The sequence below is a fragment of the Thalassophryne amazonica genome, chromosome 2 (assembly GCF_902500255.1).
Source record: "Thalassophryne amazonica chromosome 2, fThaAma1.1, whole genome shotgun sequence".
In the NCBI taxonomy this organism is placed as follows: Eukaryota; Metazoa; Chordata; class Actinopteri; order Batrachoidiformes; family Batrachoididae; genus Thalassophryne; species Thalassophryne amazonica.
In genome coordinates, this window is record NC_047104.1 from 87291159 (window position 1) to 87314679 (window position 23521).

The window sequence follows — 23521 nt, forward strand, 5'->3', positions numbered from 1 at the left end:
TTGGAGAGGAACAGCCGCTGGTGCCAGCCTGACAACCTAGTGCAGTATGAAGTGTAAGCCCGTAAGATTTGTTTTGCTAAAATTTATTTTTTCCTTTTTCAGGTTTATTTGGGGCCAGTCTGTTGTGGTCCAGGACCGCTGAGTTATCTGCTTTGTCCTCCTGTGTCTGTCTTCTCTTTTCTCCACCCTTCTAATAAGTTTTCTCTGTGTCACTCTCTCTCCTTCTGTCTTCTTCTCTCTGTGTCAAGAGGGAGAGTGACTCTCTCTCCCTTTGCTTTTAAGTTATATTACTACAGGCCTGAGCCTTGTCTTGGTTTTGCCACCCTTTGTTGCCCTCTGTTGTTCTGTCAGGTTCCCTACACTTTCTTAGTCTTTTGTCTTGGTGTTACCTCCCTCTGGTGGTCATGTTTATTCCTGCATGTCATCAGTCTTTTAAGTGTCCCACCTTGGTTTGCCAGCAGCTGCAGCTGATTAGTTAGGGTATTTGTAGCGATTCCAGTTTGGCTGCAGTCGTCCATCTGTCTGTCCGCTCATAGTATATTTATCTCTTTATGCTTGGCTGCTTCTAGTTTTCAGTATTTCCTGTGGCCACTTCTGGAGTGTGAGTATGAATTTGGTTATTGCTCCTTGGAGTTGAACTCACTCGTTGAGAGAGTGATATTCTGAGTTAACTCCTGTCACTTAACCCTTTTTGGGTAAGACAACACTTTTGGTTAAACCTGTTTTTGAGGAAGAGACTATTGGTTAAAAGCAGTTGTGGAGTTAAGACAAAACATGGGTAAATCCAGTTGTGGAGTAAAGGCAACACTTTTGGGTAAACTCTCTTCTTGAGTAGAAGAAAGGACCTTTTGTTGAAAACCTGTTTTTGAACAAGAAGAAAAGACTTGTGGTTAAATTCTGGGTTTGGTTCTGTGTACACTTCCAAGAAGCAAAGACATTTCTTGGCTCAGTCTAACCTCTGTGTGTTGCTCACCTGTTTAAAGAGATTTATCAGTGCACTCTCCTTTAAGGATTTCTTTTTTGAAGAGGATTCCCATCGCCTCATCTTGGTTTCACATTTGACTCTGTCTTGACCTACCTTGTCTTAATAAAACTGTGCTTTAATGCTGTCAGCTGTCTCTGGGCTGTCCTGTTTATTGGGGTTCCCCCCCAACCATAACACAGTCTATGGAAAAATGGAGGGGGTCAAATTCTTCCTTGTCACAGACCCCCCAAAAGTAAGGTTGCCCATATATTGGTCAATAGTGAACAATTTATCTGATCTTGAGGTCATTTTAAATAATGCTGAGTCCATTTGTGGCACTTTCAGAGCGACTGGTCACTAACTTCCTCAGATTATAGGGGGTCGTTTTGACCGTTGGGGTTTTTCTGTGATTATTGTATGGCTTTTGCCTTGCAATATAGAGCGCCTTGGGGCAACTGTTGTTGTGACGCTATATAAATACAATTTATTTGATTTTGATTGTGACAATTGATGCTTATATTATGAAGCAAAGTTCATATACGGGGCTCTCCTTCAGCTCAGACTCATCCTTCTTGATAGAAATTTAGGTATTTTATCTAAGAGATTACTTAATTTACATATATACTAAATTATAGAGGAGAATATCTTTCTTGAACAGTGTCTTTCTTTCTCTGAACGTGGCTAACTCAAGTTTCCAGAGAGGAGATGACTGGTGCAGTTCACCTCACCACCAACCTGTTCTAAGATGAAACAAAAGGTGCAGTTATTATTTACACATTCATGATATCATTTCAGGTGTAAGCCATAGTTTGGGGAAGATGAAGAGGGTCTAGGACCTGTACCTATTCAGAAAAGGCAGCATACAGCTATGAACAATCATGTCTTAGTGTGTATAATCAGAGAGTGTGTATAATCTGTAAGGAGGGAACCACCTAAAACCCCTTTCACACCGGGCCCACTTCGAGTTGTGGCGTCATGACGATGCCATATGGATGCAACCTAGTGCAGAGATGATTCAACTCAACACCAGAACACCGTGACGGATGCAAAGGACAAAGCAAATCAGACGCCAACAGTTAAACATGTTTAATTTTTTTCTGCGTCGAGCACAGGATGCAGAAAGAAAGTGGTTTCAATGCAAGTCAAGGCAAAGCAACGGTACTCAACGTGACTGGAAGCCACACCCTCACAATACAGCGTTACCCAACACCAATTTATGATTCCTGCTGTGTTCCATTGTTCCTGAAGTATAAATCACATAGGATTGTTTTAATACCATGTACACAATGCAGTGAAAACTACACGCTCAGAGCACAGAAAAAAACCCCAAAAAAACATGCTCATCCTGGCTGCAGCTCCTCGCTCTTAAGTTCTCTCATAACTGTGTTTAAATAAAGTCCATAAAAGTCCTGTTCAGACCGATTGCCAGCGACAGGACATGTCCGGACTTTTCACTGGATGTGGACATGTCCAGTCCACTCACAGACAATTCGTTCATGCGCACACATGTGAAAAATTTAAAGAAAAAAACTGGCTGGCTGCAGGCAGTTCCTTGCTCTCCCCTCAAATTCTCTCAATTGTGTTAAAGGACAAAAAAAGGACACGTCCTGCTCACAGACTGATTCCCAAAGACAGGACATGTGCACATCAAGTATAACTCCAGGAATCTCCACATTTACTCACGGAGGGTTCCTTTGCATGCGCGCAGCTCACGGTCAAAGGAAGAAAGCTAAACTATAACAGAAATCAGAGTACAGCCCTGCCCAAGAACAAATATAAACAAGAAGAGAAATCATAGTGCACAGTCTGGCTGCAGCCACACTGCCTGCAGGTTCTCCTCTGCGTTCTCACCTCCTCTCTGTCCCCCTGCTGCACGCACCTGATGCAGATATTCCTGCAGCGTTATGACAACGCAAGAAGCAACTTGAAGCAGCCCCGGTGTGAAAGGGGCTTAAAGAAGTAGTTTGCTAAGCAACCCCGTCATGGTAAAATAACTTGTCTCATGTTGCAAAAAATGAGTTTCTTTAGGTGAAGAAATGAAGAAACTTGTTGATAAATTGAATGAAAGTGACATCACGGATGTTGTATATCATAGTGACTGTTGAAAGCCCATTGTAAACAAGTACCTGATTGAGTGTCTCGGGTGCAAAAGAGCCAGGTCTGATTCCCAAGTGTGTCTTGTCTCTGGACGTCCGTCCAGTGCTAATGAATTATGGAAGCCTAAGAGGTCAAAAGTGACTCCCAAATGTAGAAGTTTGTGTGTTCTCTTCTTGCAGTTTTTGTCAGCATGATTCTTCACATCCCCTAAATTTTGACAACATGGGAGAGTGTTTACTAGAGATTAAGTTTAATACTCATGACTGCATTAGAACATGCATGTCAGACCTAGAGGGTGCTGGAGATGCTTCTGCTCTTGAAAAGTATTATCACAGGAAATGCTTACTGTCTGCTCAGCGCACATGCACCACATCAGATCAAAGGAGCCGCAACCTCTTTTATGGTCTGTGTGATGAACAGTTACTCAGTTACATTCAAGGACTCATTGGCCTCCACCACTTCTGAGGAGCTGACTGGGGTGGGGAATTCGTTGGCATCTCCAAAAACAGCTGGGACAATGCCTACTTGAAACTTGAGGATCATCCTGTCATCAATTGTTTCTGGGTAATTTGTGATGGTCCAGTTCCAACAGAACTAGTCAGTGGTGAACTCCCATCTGAAGTCAAAGATTTGGAGACATTCATCTGTTGCTTGTCTTGCTCAACAAGCCCCACATCTCTACCAGCTTTGAGATAGGAGTTATTCTGAACCAAGAACTAGGAAGGGGAGATGCTTCCACCCACATGTGCAGCTCTCTTGTCCCATATCACTTGTGTAAACTAGATGACAAGGCTTGATAAGTCATATGTATCCAGTTGCCCTGATCTTCCTCCCATTGAAGATGATGGTTGGTTGTCTCAATCTTCCTGCCCCTCGAGCTATCACAGAGGTAACGAAGTGTGGGTGTAAGTCTGGATGTAGAACAGCCTTCCTTACATCCCTCTCTGCAAATGTTATGCTGGTGACTGTTTGAACATGATGAAAGTTGAGGTCCATGATGAGGATGCTGACGACTACATGAATGCTCGTGTATATTGTACTATTGTTGACATAACTACTTAAGGTTGCAGAACATGGTGACTATGTCTCATGAGAAATCAGTCATTTTGATGACAGAGTTCTCTCAGTTCCTGTCAAATTATTGTGTAGTTTTTCTATAGGAAGCCTCGTTTATTGCAAATTGTGTTGAGAAAGTCACCGATAGATAATCGTTTTTTGATAGAATCTTCGGAAGTTGGGTTTGACATTTTTTATTCTCTTTCTGAATATTTCATGTATGTACAAGAGAAACGTGTGATGAAAATGGTTGCATTTGGATGTCACTGTTCCTTTTCACTGTAGGCAGTTAACTGCTTTGTTCCATTGTTGTACATTCACCATATATACCAGATATGATGATGTTGTATATAATAACTGTACTCAGGAATAATCCGTTCATGCAGAGAGATGTAGAAGATGCCATTTATAAATATAATGGATGTGCTCAAAGGTCTCTGAGGGATTTCTTTTCTTCAGTGTAGTCATTAAGAATAATCCATTGATGCAGAGTGATGCAGCAGATCTTTTAATTTTGCTATCACAAGCCTTTTAGTTCCATGCATTGCATTTAATTTATTTTGTTGCATGTTGCAATACAATAAATATGGTATGTATTTGAATTAACATTCCTTTTAGCATTGTAATGATTGTGTACTCCATGATATTCCATTGGTTACCTCTGTCACTTATGATAGGGTAATTTAATTGCACAGTTCATTTCCTCATGTATGAACACCAGTAAAAACAGGTAGTAAAAAAAGTATGTAGCATCCTTATTAAAAGCAGCTTCAACCACTGATGAGCTCATAATCAGAAGTAGTTTGTGACAAGAAGTTTGTAATGGCCACTTCTAGATCCTCTGAAAGTGGGATAAATGGACTCAGCATTATTGAAAACACCTAAAACAAATTCAATATCAAGTAAATCAATAGACTATTGACCACAGGGGTGTCCAGGGGTTGGAAAATGTGACCCCTTCCATTTTTCCATAGTTTGACCCCAAGTGACCCCCCCAATAAATAAATAATTTTTTGAAAAATTCTATTTTGGCAAACAAATCCTATGGGAGCAGATTCCATGACATATCGGACCACACTAACAGTTGCAGTGAACATAAGGACTTTTATGTTTTTTTTTGTTTGTTTGTTTTGTTGAGGCACACAATTCTGCAGGAGTGGAGCACAGCACTGTGTTGCTTTGTCTTTATCTGGAGCACTCTCTGTCTCCCCCTTCTCCCTCACCCCACCTTGCTTTCTCTCTCCTGTTCGCGCTCTCTCTCTTTCTTTCTCCCATTCTCTCTCTCTGAGGACATGTCGTTGGAGTTCTTTGATGTGCTTTTTGTGAGGAATGCACAAACGGGGAGGAAATATGACATGCTTTCATGAAAGGCACACACTGCTCAGATCCAGCTCCAACAGTGTCTTTTAAAGCTGGAAAAATCTTTCTGCTAAATACCGTGCCATGGAAATGTGATGTCATATGTACATCAGAGCCAAAACGCAATCTGTGCCAACGTATCTGTGCCAAATAAAGGTGTAGATCCACCACATCCAGGTGTAGATCCATCTGCTGTGGAGACCCCGATTGGGAAACAAAACAAGGGACTTACAATGTTATTACCGAATAAATTTTATCAAATCAGAGGACACACACCCCTGAACTGCTGCTGGACATCGCTGCGTCACAGAGAAATTGTTCCCTGAACGATCGCTGTGCAAGTATCTCTGAGCCAATGGGACCCTTAGTTGGAGTAAGTGGGAATAAAAAAATGGCTTATATACTGGACATGGAAGATAGGACACTAGATGCAGCAGGAACATCATTCTGCAAATCGGTGAATGTGCTGTAGGCTGTATTATTTTGTAATTTATTTCTTATAGTGCTGTTATAAATTTTATCAGCACCTCAATTTCACTGAAATAATGTGTTCATTCATAATCTGAGGTGTTCTCATTCATCTTCAATGTCTGGCTCAAAATGATGTGATGTCAGAATCCTCATGGTCAACTTACCTAAAAAAAAGTGCCTTCATTCATCATTCCAGGTGTTCTGGATCAAAAGTTCATTTTTAAAGATGGCGCCTGTGGGCACCTTGGATTTGGTCTTCTAGTAAAAAATGCCAGAATTTTTGGGTAAAGACCTGAGGGCTATTTTTTTTTTTTTTTATAAAAGGCACATAGAAGTCAAATCAATCCTCAAAACAAACTCGCCAGAGAATGGTCACGGATTGAGGTTCTTGACCCTACTATGTACAGGTAATGTTGTGAGTGTGATTCTTTTTCTAACAACATATGAGCTGTACATGTAACAATCCATAGGCTGTACCTAAAGATGATCTTCAATTAAAAACCAAATGGACAGTTATATTCTTAAAATACACAATTATATCAATGATTTTAGGCATTACATTTATTAATTATACTGAGCATGTCACTCGCTAAGTTGTGTTTATTTATGAGTGAACATTTTTAAAGAGCTTATATTAGCTGATGTAGTAATTGACATTTGCTGATAATGTTCAATCAGATGATTTTTTTTTCCCCTATTTGACTGTAAAACAAACAGATGCACACTTTAGCCTATTACCCAAGAATATATAATTAATACACAATATTGCATTTCTGCTAAAACTAATTTATGGCCAATTCCTTTTAACTATTTACTACCCCAAATCCAATGAAGTTGGAACAATTTTTTTTCAATTTATTTTCATTTATATCGCGCCAAATCACAACAGAGTTGCCTCAAGGTGCTTCACACAAGTAAGGTCTAACTTTACTAACCCCCAGAGCAGCAGTGGTAAGGAAAAACTCCTGAGGAAGAAACCTCAAGCAGACCAAACTCAAACAGGTGACCCTCTGCTTGGGCCATGCTACAGACATAAAATACAGAACAATTCACAAAACTAATGTACTGAAAATGCTGTTGGTACACAGAACAGGAGGATCTCCAGCACAAATACCACATCCATCTCTGGATGGAGCTGCACCTTAAACAGAGAGGAAAAAAAAAACAATCATGCATCAGAAAGACAAGAAAGACAGTATAATTTGTCAGCATGAACCAAGAAAAACAGGAAATACTAAGGTGATCGCTGGCCACTAGCCCTAAGCTTCACTAGAAGACCCAAAATTTAGGTAAAGTTGAGGCCGCGGCATGCTGCGTTTCCTAATAAAATGAATTAAGAGTAAAAAGCGCAGAACTATACTATGCCAGTATTCTAGCCATACGAAAGGGAAAATAAGTGAGTCTTAAGTCTGGATTTGAAAGTCTCCACAGAATCTGACTGATCTCCCTGTGTTAATAAAACATTCTACAGAACAGGGGCATGATAAGAGAAAGCTCTATGACCTGCAGACTTCTTATTCACCCTAGGGACACAAAGTAGCCCAGTACATAAGGTTTAATTAGGTCAGCTAGGTAGGGAGGTGTCAGTCTGTGAACAATTTTATAGACGAGCAGCAGAACCTTAAAATCTGATCTCACTCGGACAGGAAGCCACTGAAGAGATGCCAAAATGTGTGTGATGTGGTCGAGCTTTCTGCTTTGTGTGAAAAGTCTGGCTGCAGCATTTTGAACCAATTGGGGAGCCCTAATGCTGGACTGCAGTAAACGGATTCTCAATGTTGCAACATGTACAGCATGTGTAACCTGGGTTCTGTGACAATTGTGATACAGTAGCAAAGGAGTAATCCAAATAACAGGCGAGCTGTGAAGGTACACAGGGTCAGCAGTCGATGTGCAAATGTGTCCATTGCAGTAGTCCAATCTAGAATTAATTTAATTAGCTTATAATGCGCCAAATCACAGCAAAAGCTGTCTCAAGGTGCCTTACATAAAACAAGTCAACATAAAATTGAATAAATTAAAAATGAATAAAAAATTCAAATACATAAATAAAAACAGAAGTAAAAGAATAAAACAAATAAAAACTATCCATAAAGAGAATAAAAATAGGTTTTGAGTCTTGACTTAAAAATGTCCACAGACTCAGACTGCCTCACAGTCGCAGGAAGACTGTTCCACAGGGTGGGTGCACGATACGAAAAGGCTCTTTGACCTGCTGACTTCTTCTTCACCCTGGGAACACAGAGAAGTCCCGCATCCTGCGACCGCAAAGCCCGGGCTGGCATGTAGACTTCCACCAGATCAGCCAGATAAGATGGCACCAGTCCATGACCATCTTATAAGTCAATAACAAAACCTTAAAATCTGCTCTCACAGAGACAGGGAGCCAGTGCAAAGATACCAAAATGGGTGTGATATGTTCAGACCTTCTGCTACATGTCAGAAGTCTGGCGGCAGCGTTCTGAACCTAGAAGAGATAAAGGCATGGATCAGGGTCTCAGCATCAGCCATAGACAGGATGGGATGAATCTTCGTTATATTTCGCAGGTAGAAGAAAGCAGTCCTCGTAATATTCCTAATGTGGAGGTCAAAGGACAATGTCGGCTCAAAAATTACCCCAAGGTTCCTTGCTTTGTTTGTGTGATGTATGACACATGAGCCTAGGCGAAGCGTTAACTGGTCAAATTGATGCCGATGTCTCACTGGACCAAGAACCATCATTTCAGTCTTATCAGAGTTTAAAAGTATGAAGTTTCTAGACATCCAGCTTCTCACTGATGCAAGGCAATCTTCTAAGGATTTTATGTGAATGAGATTACCAGCAGTTATCGGCATGTAGAACTGAGTATCATCAGCATAGCAGTGAAAGGTAATCCCAAAGCACCACAATATGTGCCCAAAGGGTGCTATATAAAGGGAGAAAAGCAGGGGGCCTAAGATGGACCCTTGTGGAACCCCAACTTCCATGTCACTAGGGTTAGAGGTAGTGTTACTGTACAAAAAACAGTGAGAACGACTGGTCAAGTATGACATTAACCATGCAAGGGCACTCCCAGTAATCCCAAAATGATTTTCCAGCCTATTAAGTAGAATATGATGATCCACGGTATCAAATGCAGCACTGAGATCAAACAGCACAAGAACCATAGTGGTGTCTGGATCCATTACAAGGTCATTCACCACTTTAGTGAGAGCTGTCTCTGTGGAATGATATTTTCTAAAAGCAGACTGCAGTGGCTCAAAGAGATTATTCTCAGTAAGATAGTCCACGAGCTGCCATGACACCACTTTTTCCAGAATTTTAGAGCAAAATGATAGATTTGATATCGGCCGATAGTTTTTCAATACACTAAGATCAAGATTACATTTCTTAAGTAATGGTTTAATCACTGCAGATTTGAAACATTTAGGAACACATCCAGAAGTTAAAGAAAGATTAATCATTTTCAGCACAGTCGGTCCAAAAGTGGGCCACAGGTCCTTAAACAGTTTTGATGGTATAGGATCAAATAACCAGGTTGTTTCGTCAGCATGCCAAGAGAGATACTCTCAAATTCTGTAATTCTCGGTAATATCTCAGTAATGGCGCCCACCTCAATAGTAGGGTGTAGTGGCTGGGTTAAGACCAGTGGTGGGCACACTTCCGATAATCCGATAACAGATAATTATCGAAGATAATGTTTTCATTATCGGATCATCTTTTTAGATAAATTTAAAAACCATCATCGGACTAATTATCTTCCGATGAATTACCGTCCGATAACTTTTAGACCGATAACGTACTAAATTAAGCTGAACAGTGAAAAACATTTTTAAAACTGTTAAAGCTGTTGAGACCTATGGCAGGGGTGGTGGCCAAGTAGTTAGTCCACTTGGTTTCAGTGCAGAAGGTTCCCAGTTCAAATCCCACCCCTGCCACGTTTCTCCATGTACTGTGGAGTTGCGTCAGGAAGGGCATCCGGCGTAAAACTTGTGCCAAATCAACATGCAGATCTACCTTAGATTTGCTGTGGCGACCCCGAGTGAAAACGAGGGAGCAGCTGAAGGGACTTTCTAAAGCTGTTGAGACCTACCTGTTAAAAGTTTCCTATTAAGCATGTTGTTCTATCCTCTGCAAACAGAAACCACTCTATTGTCTGTAAGCAAAGGAGAACTGGTGACCAAAAAAAAGTCATTTCCTTTAACACCATACTAATATAATCGCAATGTCATCAAGTCATCCAGAGGCATACATGTTTAACTTATGGTTCAAATTTTAACCACTCATTTTAGTCAAGTTATTTAAAATTATTGTCATGTCTGAAGTTTATAAAGTGAAAATATCAGATATATGTTTTCGTTTTAAAGTAATGTGCTAATTTTTAAGGTTTTGTGAACACATGCTGTGCCAGGCAGCAATGCATTATGGGTAGCATAAGGTAATCTCAGACGTTCACGACAGGACAAATGCATTTCAGACACTCTGTTCAGGGTCCACAGATAACAGCATTAAACTCTAGTGCCTAAAACTCTTGTGAATATATTCTCTGGGTTTATAGACGTTAGTGTATTTGCGTTTGTTAAATTCCACGCATCTTAAATGTAGCAGACACGGATTATCTGGAATTTTGTTTGACATTTTTTCAAGGCTGCTACTGCCATCTACTGGCCAGGAGTGTTCATGGCAGTATTAAACGTCTGGGTACATGGCTGCTCTCAAAGTGTTGGTATTGCCCATTGTCCAGGCGCTTTTTGTGTGCATATATTTGTTAACTTTGTATTCTAAAACTACGGTTAGACTCCTTATCGGTCCACACGAACGAGGTTGGCGCCATGTTTTTAGTTTTTGTGGAAGTGACGACAAGAGAATAAGGCTCCTGATTGGATAGAATTTTAATCAGTATCGCCACCCAAAGGTTTGGCAGACTAATTACAATACATTTATACGGTTCGATGTGGATGGATTTTTTTTTTTTTAAACGACGTAGTGTGGATGAAGTTTTTTCCCCAAACTGAAAGGGTAAGATATTCTGTTTTACAAATACCCGTGTGTACATGGCCTTATGTCTGTGAAAGGCACTATATAAATAAATTGACTTACTTACTAATATTGAGTGCACGTTTTACAACATAAAAGTTTTAAAACATGCAATTGCGATGACACTTCCAGGGCTCCGTAAAAATGCCTGTTTTTACAAATAAAAATGGAATATTTTACAAAAGCACATTTATCTTTAAACCAACACACGTCACATTAACGTGTTGGTTTACATAATGGATTACTGAACCAATCACTGTTTAGCACTTTTACCCAGAATGCTTTGCGGTCTGTTTGTTACAAAACCTCAGAATTTATTCAACATTAAAAGATGTTATATTTTAACTTTGTACAAATGACAGAATTGACATTAATGGAGTTATTCTATCAGTATTTTCAAAAAACCATAAGTTAGTATGACTATTTTTCAAGACCTCCGCCTGACCGGAGTGTTGAAATTGATAGGGAGCTGGCCTTATAGCTGTTCTCGGTGTGTCTTTGTGGTGGGAGCACTGTTGTAAACAAGAGCTTCCAGCAGGGGCAGAATGTTGAAAGAAAAATTATTACCATTAGTAAAGAGTTGATTTCGTGGGTGTTCTCAGGATTTGTGTGTACTGCTTCCTGCAGGGGGCAGCATGGTCAAACATTCTTGCTTATTCTTTAGGTCTTTTATCACTTTTGATGCTTTCAAAAGCGATCGTGTTAAAAATCAATTTCAGCTCTTTAGTAACTGCAAATGTCTCATAGACAACACCAGAATTTTGAGTAATATGTCCACTTTGTAGCCAGTAATGCATGCTTATAGTCTAAGATAGCATCACACCATGCAAGGTGGAATACTTCTAAGTTTGAACTTTGCCATTTCCGTTCTAGACCTGTAGTTTTATGCTGGAGGTCACGCAGGTAATCATTGAACCAAGGTGACTCTGTTTTGGGGGAGTGCGGTTTTAACAAAGGTGGCACAATCATGTGGAGTGTAGTCTTGAGCACTGAGTTTAAACTATCCACAAGACTGTCTACTGATTGAGTATTTGCCAGATGTGAAGCTAAGATATCAGGCAGTCTAGCCTTGAGTTCAGTCTTAGTTGAGGAGTTGATGCATTGCCCTAGTGATATATATATATATATATATATATATATATATATATATATATATATATATATATATATATATATATATATATATATATATATATATATATATATATATATATATATATATATATATATATATATGGTTGTTGTTGTTCCAATAAACATGGCAGCGAAACTGTAAACTTAGTGAGTGATCAGAGACCACTGATGTAAGAGACATGATTTCAATATTCATGACAGCAATACCACGTGCGAGAAGCAAATCCAGGGTATTTCCACTAATTTGCGTCGAGTCCCGAATGCAATGCCTAAATCCTAATGCAGCCACAATTTCCATAAATGATTTGCAGAGGGGATCAGAAGGCTTATGTATATGAACGTTAAAGTCACCACTGATCAGAATGTTATCTGCACTAGCTGACAAGTTAGAGGTGAATGCACCAAATTCATCTAAAAATTCAGAATATGGGCCAGGAGGCCTGTATACAGTGACAAAGTAATACAGCTGATTTTTATTCTTCTGACCTTGGTAATGCGTAATATCCTGAGCAGAGCGGAGAATCAGATGCTCAAATGAGTTATATTTGTGACTCCCAACAGCTAATAAGCTAAACCTAGATTTATAAATAAGAGCAACACCCCCGCCTTGCTTCACAACACCAGGGACATGACTAAATGTATATGCTGTTGGCAGGCCTCATTTAAGGGGAGGGCAGCTGTAGGTTTAAGCCAGGTTTCACATAACCCAATCATATTTAAGTGATGATCAATAATTACATTATTAATCAACAATGATTTTGAGGATAGTGATCTTATGCTAATGAGACCCAAACTAAGGACCTCAGTGGGGTTGACAGTTGAACTTTTTGAGTTTAGGGGTGGTTCCAGAGTAGCATATACTGTATAAGATGCCTTGAAGTAGGTTTAGGTTTGAGACATTCTACGCGATTTGTAGGTAGCAGAGACAAAATCTTTGATATTGCTGGAACAACCATTGGGCCATCCTCAGTTTCAACATCAACGTAGTAATGTGTATTAAGTTTACAAAGCATATCCCTCTATGGTTGTTATGGACATGTCTACAGAAGCAGGCCACAGTCTGTCACCAGTCACCTGTTTCCAATTAACCTGTTCACCTGTGGAATGTTCCAAACAGGTGTTCTCTGAGCATTGTTGCCCCTGTCCCAGCTTTTTTGAAACGTGTTGCAGGCATCCAATTAAAAATTAGCAAATATTTGCACAAAAATAATGTTTATCATTTTGCACATTAAATATCTTGTCTTTGCGGTGTATTCAAGTGAATATAGGTTGAAGAGAAGTTCCATATCATTGCATTTTGTTTTTATTTGCATTTCACGCAATGTCCCAGCATTTATATGTATAAATATTCTTTGTATGAATGTTTTAGTTGCTTCAAAACACTGTAGCTTAGTATTTCAAGAATATAAAATTCAAATTATACAAATATAAATATGTTTGAGAGTAAAAAACAATTCTGCTTTATATAAAAAGTAATTAGATTTTGTGCAGCTATTGCTTTGAATGATATATCACGTAATGAATTTAATCCCTCCAATAAATTGTGAAATATGGATATAACTGCCATATAAATAGTATGATTGAGAGAAAATAACTATTTTGCACACGGATAACACTTTTTTCATGAAAACATTTAAAATTATACATACAGTAATAACTAAACAGCAGTGTACAGGTTGTATGAATGTACAGCTAATGATCAGTCATAGGTGCAGTTCATGAAAATTAAGATTGCCTTAACATGGATTTTTTGGAAGTGCCCCCCCCCCCCCCCCCCCCAAAAAAAAAACAAAAAAACTTTTTTTGCAGAGATAGGGAAGTAATTGACCTGTAAACTACTTAAACCGAAAGAAAATGTATATCATGAATGATATTCACATTTTATGACTTACATTTTGCAAAACCCATGTTCATGTTTTGTGGGATATTTTATTCACGGTTTGCAGCAAAATCAACAGTTCGCGGATGTTCAAGGTTTGTGTAAATTTTCGCTAATGGTTTGCAGATACTTCATGATTTTCAGCAGATTCATGTTTTGGGGGTCAAATGTTGGTGCTCGTTTTCGATTTTCATGGCATGAAGCAGATGAAAGTCCATGACCTCCCTTGGATTGGATGCCAGTCCATTACCGGTTACTTCTCAGCCAAGGCCCGTACCCATTTACAGTGGAGTGTACTGAGACATCACACACTAAAAGTCTTGACACAGATGGGTAGCACAAGGACAGTTTGAACCCAGGTCAACATATGGGCAGGTAAGCTCTTTTTCCATCGAGCCACCTGCTCTACACTTTCTGTACCAAGTTTGGTCTGAATTTGATTCCAAATAAAAAATTTTGACCTTGAGCCCAATGACTTTGACCATGATCAAACTCAGCACCTTAAGGGCAATTCTGGGGCTGACCATCATCTGCATACCAAGTTTAGTAGAAGTCAGTCAAAGGAATTTGAAGGAGTAGGCCAACAAACACACATACATGACCTTGACCCCAGTGACTGATCTTTGGCAAATTTGTCTCAGTTGTTTTCAGTGCATTATGTTCTCATGGTCAGTGCAGTGGCTTTGTGGTTAACACTGGTGCCTCACAGTGCAAAAGTCATGGGATTACTTCTCACCTGAACCTGTGGAGTTTGCATGTTCACCCTGTATTTTGGGTGGGTGTCGTCGGGTGCTCTGGTTCCCTCCCACTTACAAATCACCTAACAAAGATAAGGTAAAGTTTTGGTGACACTCAAGTTGATGGCAGTTGTGACTGGGAGTGTGAATGAGTTTGTCTGTCTGTGTCGGCCCTGTGGTCAACTGTACCCACCCCCACCATTCACCCAATGACTGCTGGGATAGGCTCCAGCTCCCATGTGATCCTTAAATGGAATAAGTGGGTATCAAAAAATGAATGTTTTCTTGAATGTCCTTTTATGCTTCATTTCTAAAATCTTCTCAAGCCAAAGCAAAACAACAATACACAGTGGGCCTTGTGACTGTCTCCAGGTGAACCTGGCTCTGAAGCAGAGGTCAGATGGAGAGCACTACAGGAACAAGCCACGGCTGAAGGCTAAGAGGAAGGGTTATTATGACTTTCCTTCCACTGATGGCGACGGCAGCGGCAGTGGTCGGGCTCCAGCGTCGAGACAACGATACATCCAGGAGAGGGCAGCTGGTGAGCATGGCAGACCGCTGGAGCCTGATGATAAGCGAGGTTCCACTTATGTCAAGTCTCACAGGAGGTGAGAGGAGGGTGGAAAAGCAAGTGGAACCTTGGTTTAGCTGAGTGAAAACAGAAAATAAAGTAGAAAGGTTCTCAGAGGGCGCATATCTCGGCCAGGACCAAAGAATCCTGGGAATTTTTATGTTTTTTTGTATGTGGATTAGCGTGATTGCATGTCTCTGAGTTGTAAGCCCAAGTTGCACTGTTCCTTCTCAGCCAGCCATTTCCAAAGAGAAGACTGACTTAAATTTTTTTTGGTGGTTGAAGATGGTGTGTGTTGTTTTGAAAGATCAAAAGAGTAACTCCGCTCCATAAACAATGTTTATGATTACACTGAGATCGCTTTCAGAACAGAGTGTAAGTGGATGATGGCTGCTGAATAGTCTGCATGGACATCAGCCTTCTGAGTCTTTCTGAAGAAAATTTTACTTCTTTCCAGCATTAGTCACACTAAAACATTGGTAGTAATTGTCCCTGAGTGCCTTACTTTCCTTTGAAACGTAGATGGTACTGTATGTGAGAAATCCTGTTTTCAAAAAAATTTGTTTAGGAAGAAATGAATGGGCAGCCATTCATGGAGTTACAGAAAATCAACCATATGGTCAAATATATTGTGACCAAAATATCTTGAACTTGGATCAGCGAATAACATGGCAGAAAGGCAGAGAATTTAGGCAGGTAGACATCGAGAAGAGTATCTGCGGTAGGGAAGGGTCAGGAACAATCAGAGAGGGTACGTTTAGTTGTAGCTTGGTTTGTTAGAGTGCAAAACAACATCAAGTAGTATTTCAGAAACTGCTGATCTACTATAAATTTCTTGCATAACCATCTCTATAGTCTACAAGGAATGATCCAAAAAATAAGAGACATCCAGTGAACAGTGGTTCTCTCAACAAAAATACTTGGTTGATGGCAGAAATCAGAAGAATAGTCAGACTGGTTCAAGGTGATAGTGTCGCAGCTCTACTCTTCTATGTTGTGTTGTTGACTCCTCCCACTCGCTCCCCTCAGGACGGAAACTCACAATCTCCAGTATGGGAGGCGAATGCTCTAACCAGAAGGCCATAAACCCAGGCCGTGGCCCTGTGGTCAGAGAGTCCTATTAGCTGTTAGGGAGTGACATTTACTCACTACTAGGGGTATAACGATACACAAAAATCACGGTTCGGTACATACCTCGGTTCTGAGGTCACGGTTCAGTTCATTTTCGGTACAGTATGGGAACAAAATGCAAAACCTAAATTTGCTTGTTGTTTAAACCAACAATTTATTGGAACATTATACAAACGGGAAAATAAAATAATTGCAAAGTGCTGCCTGGTAAGTTCAATAAAATGTTCTCAAATAAATGACAAGTGTATGAAATATTATAAAAATACATTCCTAGTAAAAAGCTTTTAACAAAATGTTTCTGTGAAGGCTCTCAGTTGTCCAGGTGGTTTCCATAATAGAGAAGCTTGAATCTTCGACTGGACTGGGTTGCTTGATGTGAGGACGTTTCGCTTCTAATTGCAGAAGCTTCCTCAGCTAAATTTCTTCCTTTGGTAGTCTAACTTCTGTCTTGAGAAGTCGGTCTGGCCTGGGGACTATTTAATCAGTAGACTGAGTCCAAGTAGGCTTCATGAGTCCAAGTGAGGAAGACTGTAGATATCCCTCTGCTCAGCGCTTTACAGACAGGCTGGTGCAATGGAGGAGGGGGAGACCCACTGCCACTCAGTGACAACAGAGACTTTCACTTTCAGTCGCCAAACATCAAAAACGTCTCAGGTAACGCCAGGAAAAGTAGCTAGATTAGTCGCTTTTGAAAAAAACAAGTCTAGAGGGTTTGGAAAGTCGCCAGATTTAGCGAGAAAGTCGCTAAGTTGGCAACACTGTATGTAAACACATGCAACGCAAACTCACCCATGCACAGCCCTGTACCGAACGTCCCGTATCGAAACGGTTCAATACAAATAAATGTATCGTTATATCCTTACTGACTACTATTGCACAGTGACTTTTGCTGGCCTCTGTCACACTCACCACACTAAACGTCACTCCCATCTGCATCGCAGTACCAATGTAGTGGCTAGTATTGTTTCTGCTTCTGCATTGTGTTCTCTCCTCTCCAACTTGCTACCCTTGGGACGTAAACACATGATCTTTGCATGGGAGGTGGACACTAACCAGAAGACTAAAAGCCCGGGTACTACGCTTTGGTATACCTGTAAATCAGTTTTATTGCCAGTTTTCTTCAGACAAGTCAGGAAATGGATACATGAACATTTCCAAGTCACTGAACATGTCTTGAACTTTATTTACATTAATTATGAGGAAATATAAACAGTATGGCACTGTATGTAACTCTGCATGGAGTAGACAGTTCTCAAAGACTGACTGTGGAAGAAGAAGAGTGAGGAAAGACACCCAGACAACCCCAAAGAAGTTATAGAGTTATCTGGGTGTGATTGGACTAACTGTGCATAGAGCATATTTTGCATTTTGTATCCCCAGTTATACAGCTTCATGATGAAGTGGAGCAGAGAAGGATTTTTTTCACCAAACATCAAATCTAGGCTTGCATCTCAGATGTACCTTTTGACAAATTGTAGCTGCTTTCAGGTCTTCTTTTTAGGATAATCCTCCCGTAAGCCTTTTCATCATCAAGCTGTATAACTGGGGATACAAAATGCAAAACGTGCACAGTTCTTCCAATGCATGAATCTGAAAAAGTGAAAGTGTATTGATATGCATTTGTGTTGAATCACTGTCCCTTGATGAGTTCAGTGCACATTTGGGTTTACACACACACAAACACAAAAACAACTTATATCGTGATGTTTTATATGAATTAGTGTAAAATTTCACAGATAATATGGCCGCCAAATAGTGACACTATTTTCAATTTCAAATCTGTACAGAGTGAGGTTGTGAGATGCTGCCATTTGCACAAAAGTAAAACAAACTTAAACTTGATAAAATATTGAAGGGAGTCTGACTTCACACATCGCGCAACATAAGCAAACAAAACCCTTAACCTGCACAGTAAATTCATCCCAACAACAATGACGAGATGTAATCCAGTTCATGAAACATTTAATGAAAAATGAAAGTTTATATTTGGACTTTGTCTCACAGTGCTAACATGTCTGATAGCAGCTCAGTGCTGCTCAGATTAAAGCACCTGTACTGAACTCATAAAGAGTTCTAAACACAAATATGAACTGACTTATGTACCACGAAAGCCCATATATATGAACATAGATATATATTTCTGAAGGTGCTATTGACATTAAATTTTCACCAGATGCCGGTAACACCCCAAGTAATGCACAGATACAAAAAAAAATCATCATAAATGTTCATAAATTATGCATAATCATGTGAAATGATACAGGGGAAAAAGTATTGAAAACCTGAAGAAAGAAGTGCAAAAAGGCAAGGAAGAGCAGAGACACTGACTGAAAGCTATCAATAATTAGAAAGCAATCCTTCCCCCTGTCAGTGCAAATTAATATTAGATGGTTCAGTCCCAACTGATAAATGGACTGCATTTAAATAGTGCTTTTCCATTTGCATCAGACGCTCAAAGCACTTTACAATAATGCCTCACATTCACCCCGATGTCAGGGTGCTGGTATACAAGGCGCTCACTGCACACCAGGAGCAACTAGGGGTTTAAGGACCTTGCCCAAAGGCCCTTAGTGATTTTCCGGTGAGGCTGAGATTTGAATCAAGGATCCTCTTGTCTCAAGCCCAACACTTAACCACTAGACCATCACCTCCCCAACTGATGGCCTATAAAAAGGTGTCTCATTACCAAGGTGCCACACAAGAAACATCTCATGATGGGTAAAAACAAAGAGCTCACTCAAGCTCCTCGCAACTTTATTGTTGCAAAACATACTGGCCATAGTCTGGGAGTGGACCAAACATCATTTCACCATAACCCAGTCATGACCAGGTGCTCCTCGCAAGATTTCTGACAGAGATGTCTGAAAAGAATTATCAGAGGAGTGTCCAAGAGTCAAGCACCACTTGTGGAAAACTTCAGAAAGACCTGGAATTAGCAGGTACAATTGTTTGCTGCTGGCGAGATCATCAAAGAGGTCACATATAACCCCAATCCTCTCCTCCTTGCACTGGCTCCCCATCCATTTCAGACTCCAATTTAAAATTCTAGTACTGACTTTTAGAGCTATGCATGGTCAAATGCCATCTTATATCACCGAGCTATTACATCCATATGTGACAAGCAGGTCTCTGAGGTCTTCGGACCTGGGCCTATTGGTTGTGCCTAGGACAAGACTGAAGACCAGGGGAGACTGTGCTTTCGAGGTGGTGGCACCTAAAATGTGGAATGCACTGCCTTTGGACCTACGCTCCGTGGACTCTGTTGAAACATTTAAAGTGAAGCTAAAGACCCTTTTGTATAGGCTGGCTTTTACCTAGTTTTATGGTTCTATGTTTCTGCTGCTTTTAATTTCTTTGTTCTTATGTGAAGCACTTTGTGATTTCTATCTTGAAAGGTGCTATATAAATAAACCTTACTTACTTACAATAAGCAGTGCACTCAACTGCCATGGCCTGTGTGCACGCTCTTCATGCAAGACTCCATTTATGAATAAAAAGTATGTTGAACTTTATCATGCACAACATTTAGACAAGTCTGTGAAATACTGTGAGAATATAGTCTGGTCAGATGAGACCAAAACTTAACTCTTTGGATGGCTTAATACACACCATGTTTGGAGGTGAAATGGCACTGCTCATCACCCCAAAAACACCACACCAACAGAAACATTTGGAGGTGGGCAAATTATGGTGTGGGTCTTTTTTTTTCAGCATAGGGCACTGGCAAATGTCATATACACTCAACAAAAATATAAACGCAACACTGTTGGTTTTGCTCCCATTTTGTATGAGATGAACTCAAAGATCTAAAACTTTTTCCACATACACAATATCACCATTTCCCTCAAATATTGTTCACAAACCAGTCTAAATCTGTGATAATGAGCACTTCTCCTTTGCTGAGATAATCCATCCCACCTCACAGGTGTGCCATATCAAGATGCTGATTAGACACCATGATTAGTGCCTTAGACTGCCCACAATAAAAGGCCACTCTGAAAGGTGCAGTTTTGTTTTATTGGGGGGGGATACCAGTCAGTATCTGGTGTGACCACCATTTGCCTCATGCAGTGCAACACATCTCCTTCACATAGAGTTGATCAGGTTGTCAATTGTGGCCTGTGGAATGTTGGTCCACTCCTCTTCAATGGCTGTGCGAAGTTGCTGGATATTGGCAGGAACTGGTACACGCTGTCGTATACGCCGGTCCAGAGCATCCCAATCATGCTCAATGGGTGACATGTCCGGTGAGTATGCCGGCCATGCAAGAACTGGGACATTGTCAGCTTCCAAGAATTGTGTACAGATCCTTGCAACATGGGGCCGTGCATTATCCTGCTGCAACATGAGGTGATGTTCTTGGATGTATGGCACAACAATGGGCCTCAGGATCTCGTCACGGTATCTCTGTGCATTCAAATGCCATCAATAAAATGCACCTGTGTTCTTCGTCCATAACAGACGCCTGCCCATACCATAACCCCACCGCCACCATGGGCCACTCGATCCACAACATTGACATCAGAAAACCGCTCACCCACACGACGCCACACACGCTGTCTGCCATCTGCCCTGGACAATGTGAACCGGGATTCATCCGTGAAGAGAACACCTCTCCAACGTGCCAAACGCCAGTGAATGTGAGCATTTGCCCACTCAAGTCGGTTACGATGACGAACTGGAGTCAGGTCGAGACCCTGATGAGGACGACGAGCATGCAGATGAGCTTCCCTGAGACGGTTTCTGTCAGTTTGTGCAGAAATTCTTTGGTTATGCAAACCGATTGTTTCAGCAGCTGTCCGAGTGGCTGGTCTCAGACGATCTTGGAGGTGAACATGCTGGATTTGGAGGTCCTGGGCTGGTGTAGTTATACGTTGTCTGCGGTTGTGAGGCTGGTTGGATGTACTGCCAAATTCTCTGAAACGCCTTTGGAGACGGCTTATGGTAGAGAAATGAACATTCAATACACGAGCAACAGCTCTGGTTGACATTCCTGCTGTCAGCATGCCAATTGCACGCTCTCTTAAATCTTGCAACATCTGTGGCATTGTGCTGTGTGATAAAACTGCACCTTTCAGAGTGGCCTTTTATTGTGGACAGTCTAAGGCACACCTGTGCACTAATCATGGTGTCTAATCAGCATCTTGAGGTGGGATGGATTATCTCAGCAAAGGAAAAGTGCTCACTATCACAGATGTAGACTGGTTTGTGAACAATATTTGAGGGAAATGGTGATATTGTGTATGTGGAAAAAGTTTTAGATCTTTGAGTTCATCTCATACAAAATGGGAGCAAAACCAAAAGTGTTGCATTTATATTTTTGTTGAGTGTAATTGAAGGAAGGATGAATGGAAAAATGTACTGAGACATTCTGGATAAAAATCTACTGCCATCTGCCAAGATGATTATGATGAAACAAGGGTGGACATTTCAGCAAGACGATCCCAAGCACACAGCTAAGGAAACTCACCTGTTTCAGAGAATGAAAATAAAGTTGCGAGAATGGCCTGGCCAATCACCTGACATGAATCCAACAGCAAATGTACAGTGCATCCAAAAAGTGCTTACTTTTGCCACATTTTGTTACATTAGTCTTATTCCAAAATGGAGTAATTTTTTTTTTTCCTTGAAAATTTTCCTCACATCCCATAATGATACGAGTAACATGAAAAAAGCTTCTTTTTTTTAAATGTTTGCAAATTTATTAAAAATGAAAACCTAAGAAATCACATGTACATATAGTTGTATGCAATAGTTTGGGCACCCCTGATAATTTTCATGATTTTTCCTTTATAAATCATTGGTTGTTTGGATCAGAAATTTCAGTTAAATATATCATATAGCCAGTGATGGGCACAGTTTCGCTAATTCCCTAACCACTAATTATCAAATGTTTTCATTATCGGATTAGCTGTTAAAGATTTTGTATATTTTTATACCCAACATTGACTTTTCAGATAACTTTGAAAAAAAAAAAAACAGTGGACCAATTAGCTTCTGATAAATTTAGGTCTGATAATTTTTAGACCACGAACATATTTTTGCAGACATAATGAATAAAGCTTAATAGTTAAAAGCATTTGTGAAGTCTGAGATCAAAGATTTTAGTAGTACATGCCTGTTAAATGTTTTGTAGCAGACAAACAGCTCTATCCTCTGTAGGCAGAGGAGAGCTGGTTAGAGGGGAGAAAGGAAGAGAGAGAGAGAGAGAGATCCTTTCCACGCCAGAGAGTTGCTACAGCCTCGTATTAACATGATGAAAAGCATAAAAATGTTTATTTTTGTTGTATAATGCTCATTTACAACTGTTGTCATGTGGATTCTCTGTGCTGTTTAGACCGCAGCAACTCTCTGGCACGCAAAGGATTATGGGATATCTCAATAGGGCAAATACTGCCATGAACACTGCCATCCACTGGCCAGGACATTAAAGACCAAACTTCACTTTCCCCCAGAATGACATGAACAGGAAACGATCGCAACTCACACAACCTGAGCATGTTTACATAAAACAAACACAATAACAATGTCTATAAACCCAGAGAATACAACCCCTGGCAAAAATTATGGAATCACCGGCCTTGGAGGATGTTCATTCAGTTGTTTAATTTTGTAGAAAAAAAGCAGATCACAGACATGACACAAAACTAAAGTCATTTCAAATCTCATTTCCTTTATGCGGTTTCTTACAGTTCGGTCACAGACGTTGACTCCAGTTTCCTCCCATTTGTTCCTCATTTGTTTTGTTGTGCATTTTCGATTTTTGAAACATATTGCTTTAAGTTTTCTGTCTTGACGCTTTGATGTCTTCCTTGGTCTACCAGTATGTTTGCCTTTAACAACCTTCCCATGTTGTTTGTATTTGGTCCAGAGTTTAGACACAGCTGACTGTGAACAACCAACATCTTTTGCAACATTGCGTGATGATTTACCCTCTTTTAAGAGTTTGATAACCCTCTTTCAATTGACATCTCTCGTGTTGGAGCCATGATTCATGTCAGTCCACTTGGTGCAACAGCTCTCCAAGGTGTGATCACTCCTTTTTAGATGCAGACTAACGAGCAGATCTGATTTGAAGCAGGTGTTAGTTTTGGGGATGAAAATT

At 40.3% G+C, this 23521-nt stretch overlaps 1 protein-coding gene across 1 annotated transcript in view; it reads left to right on the forward strand.

Moving 5' to 3' along the window:
* The window catches only part of kiaa1549lb (KIAA1549-like b), a 290305-nt gene that overhangs the window by 243264 nt on the left and 23520 nt on the right, over window positions 1-23521 (forward strand). The window contains exon 16 of the mRNA XM_034188840.1: window positions 15087-15322. Coding sequence (XP_034044731.1) covers window positions 15087-15322 — 236 coding nt within the window. The remainder of the gene's footprint in view (window positions 1-15086; window positions 15323-23521) is intronic.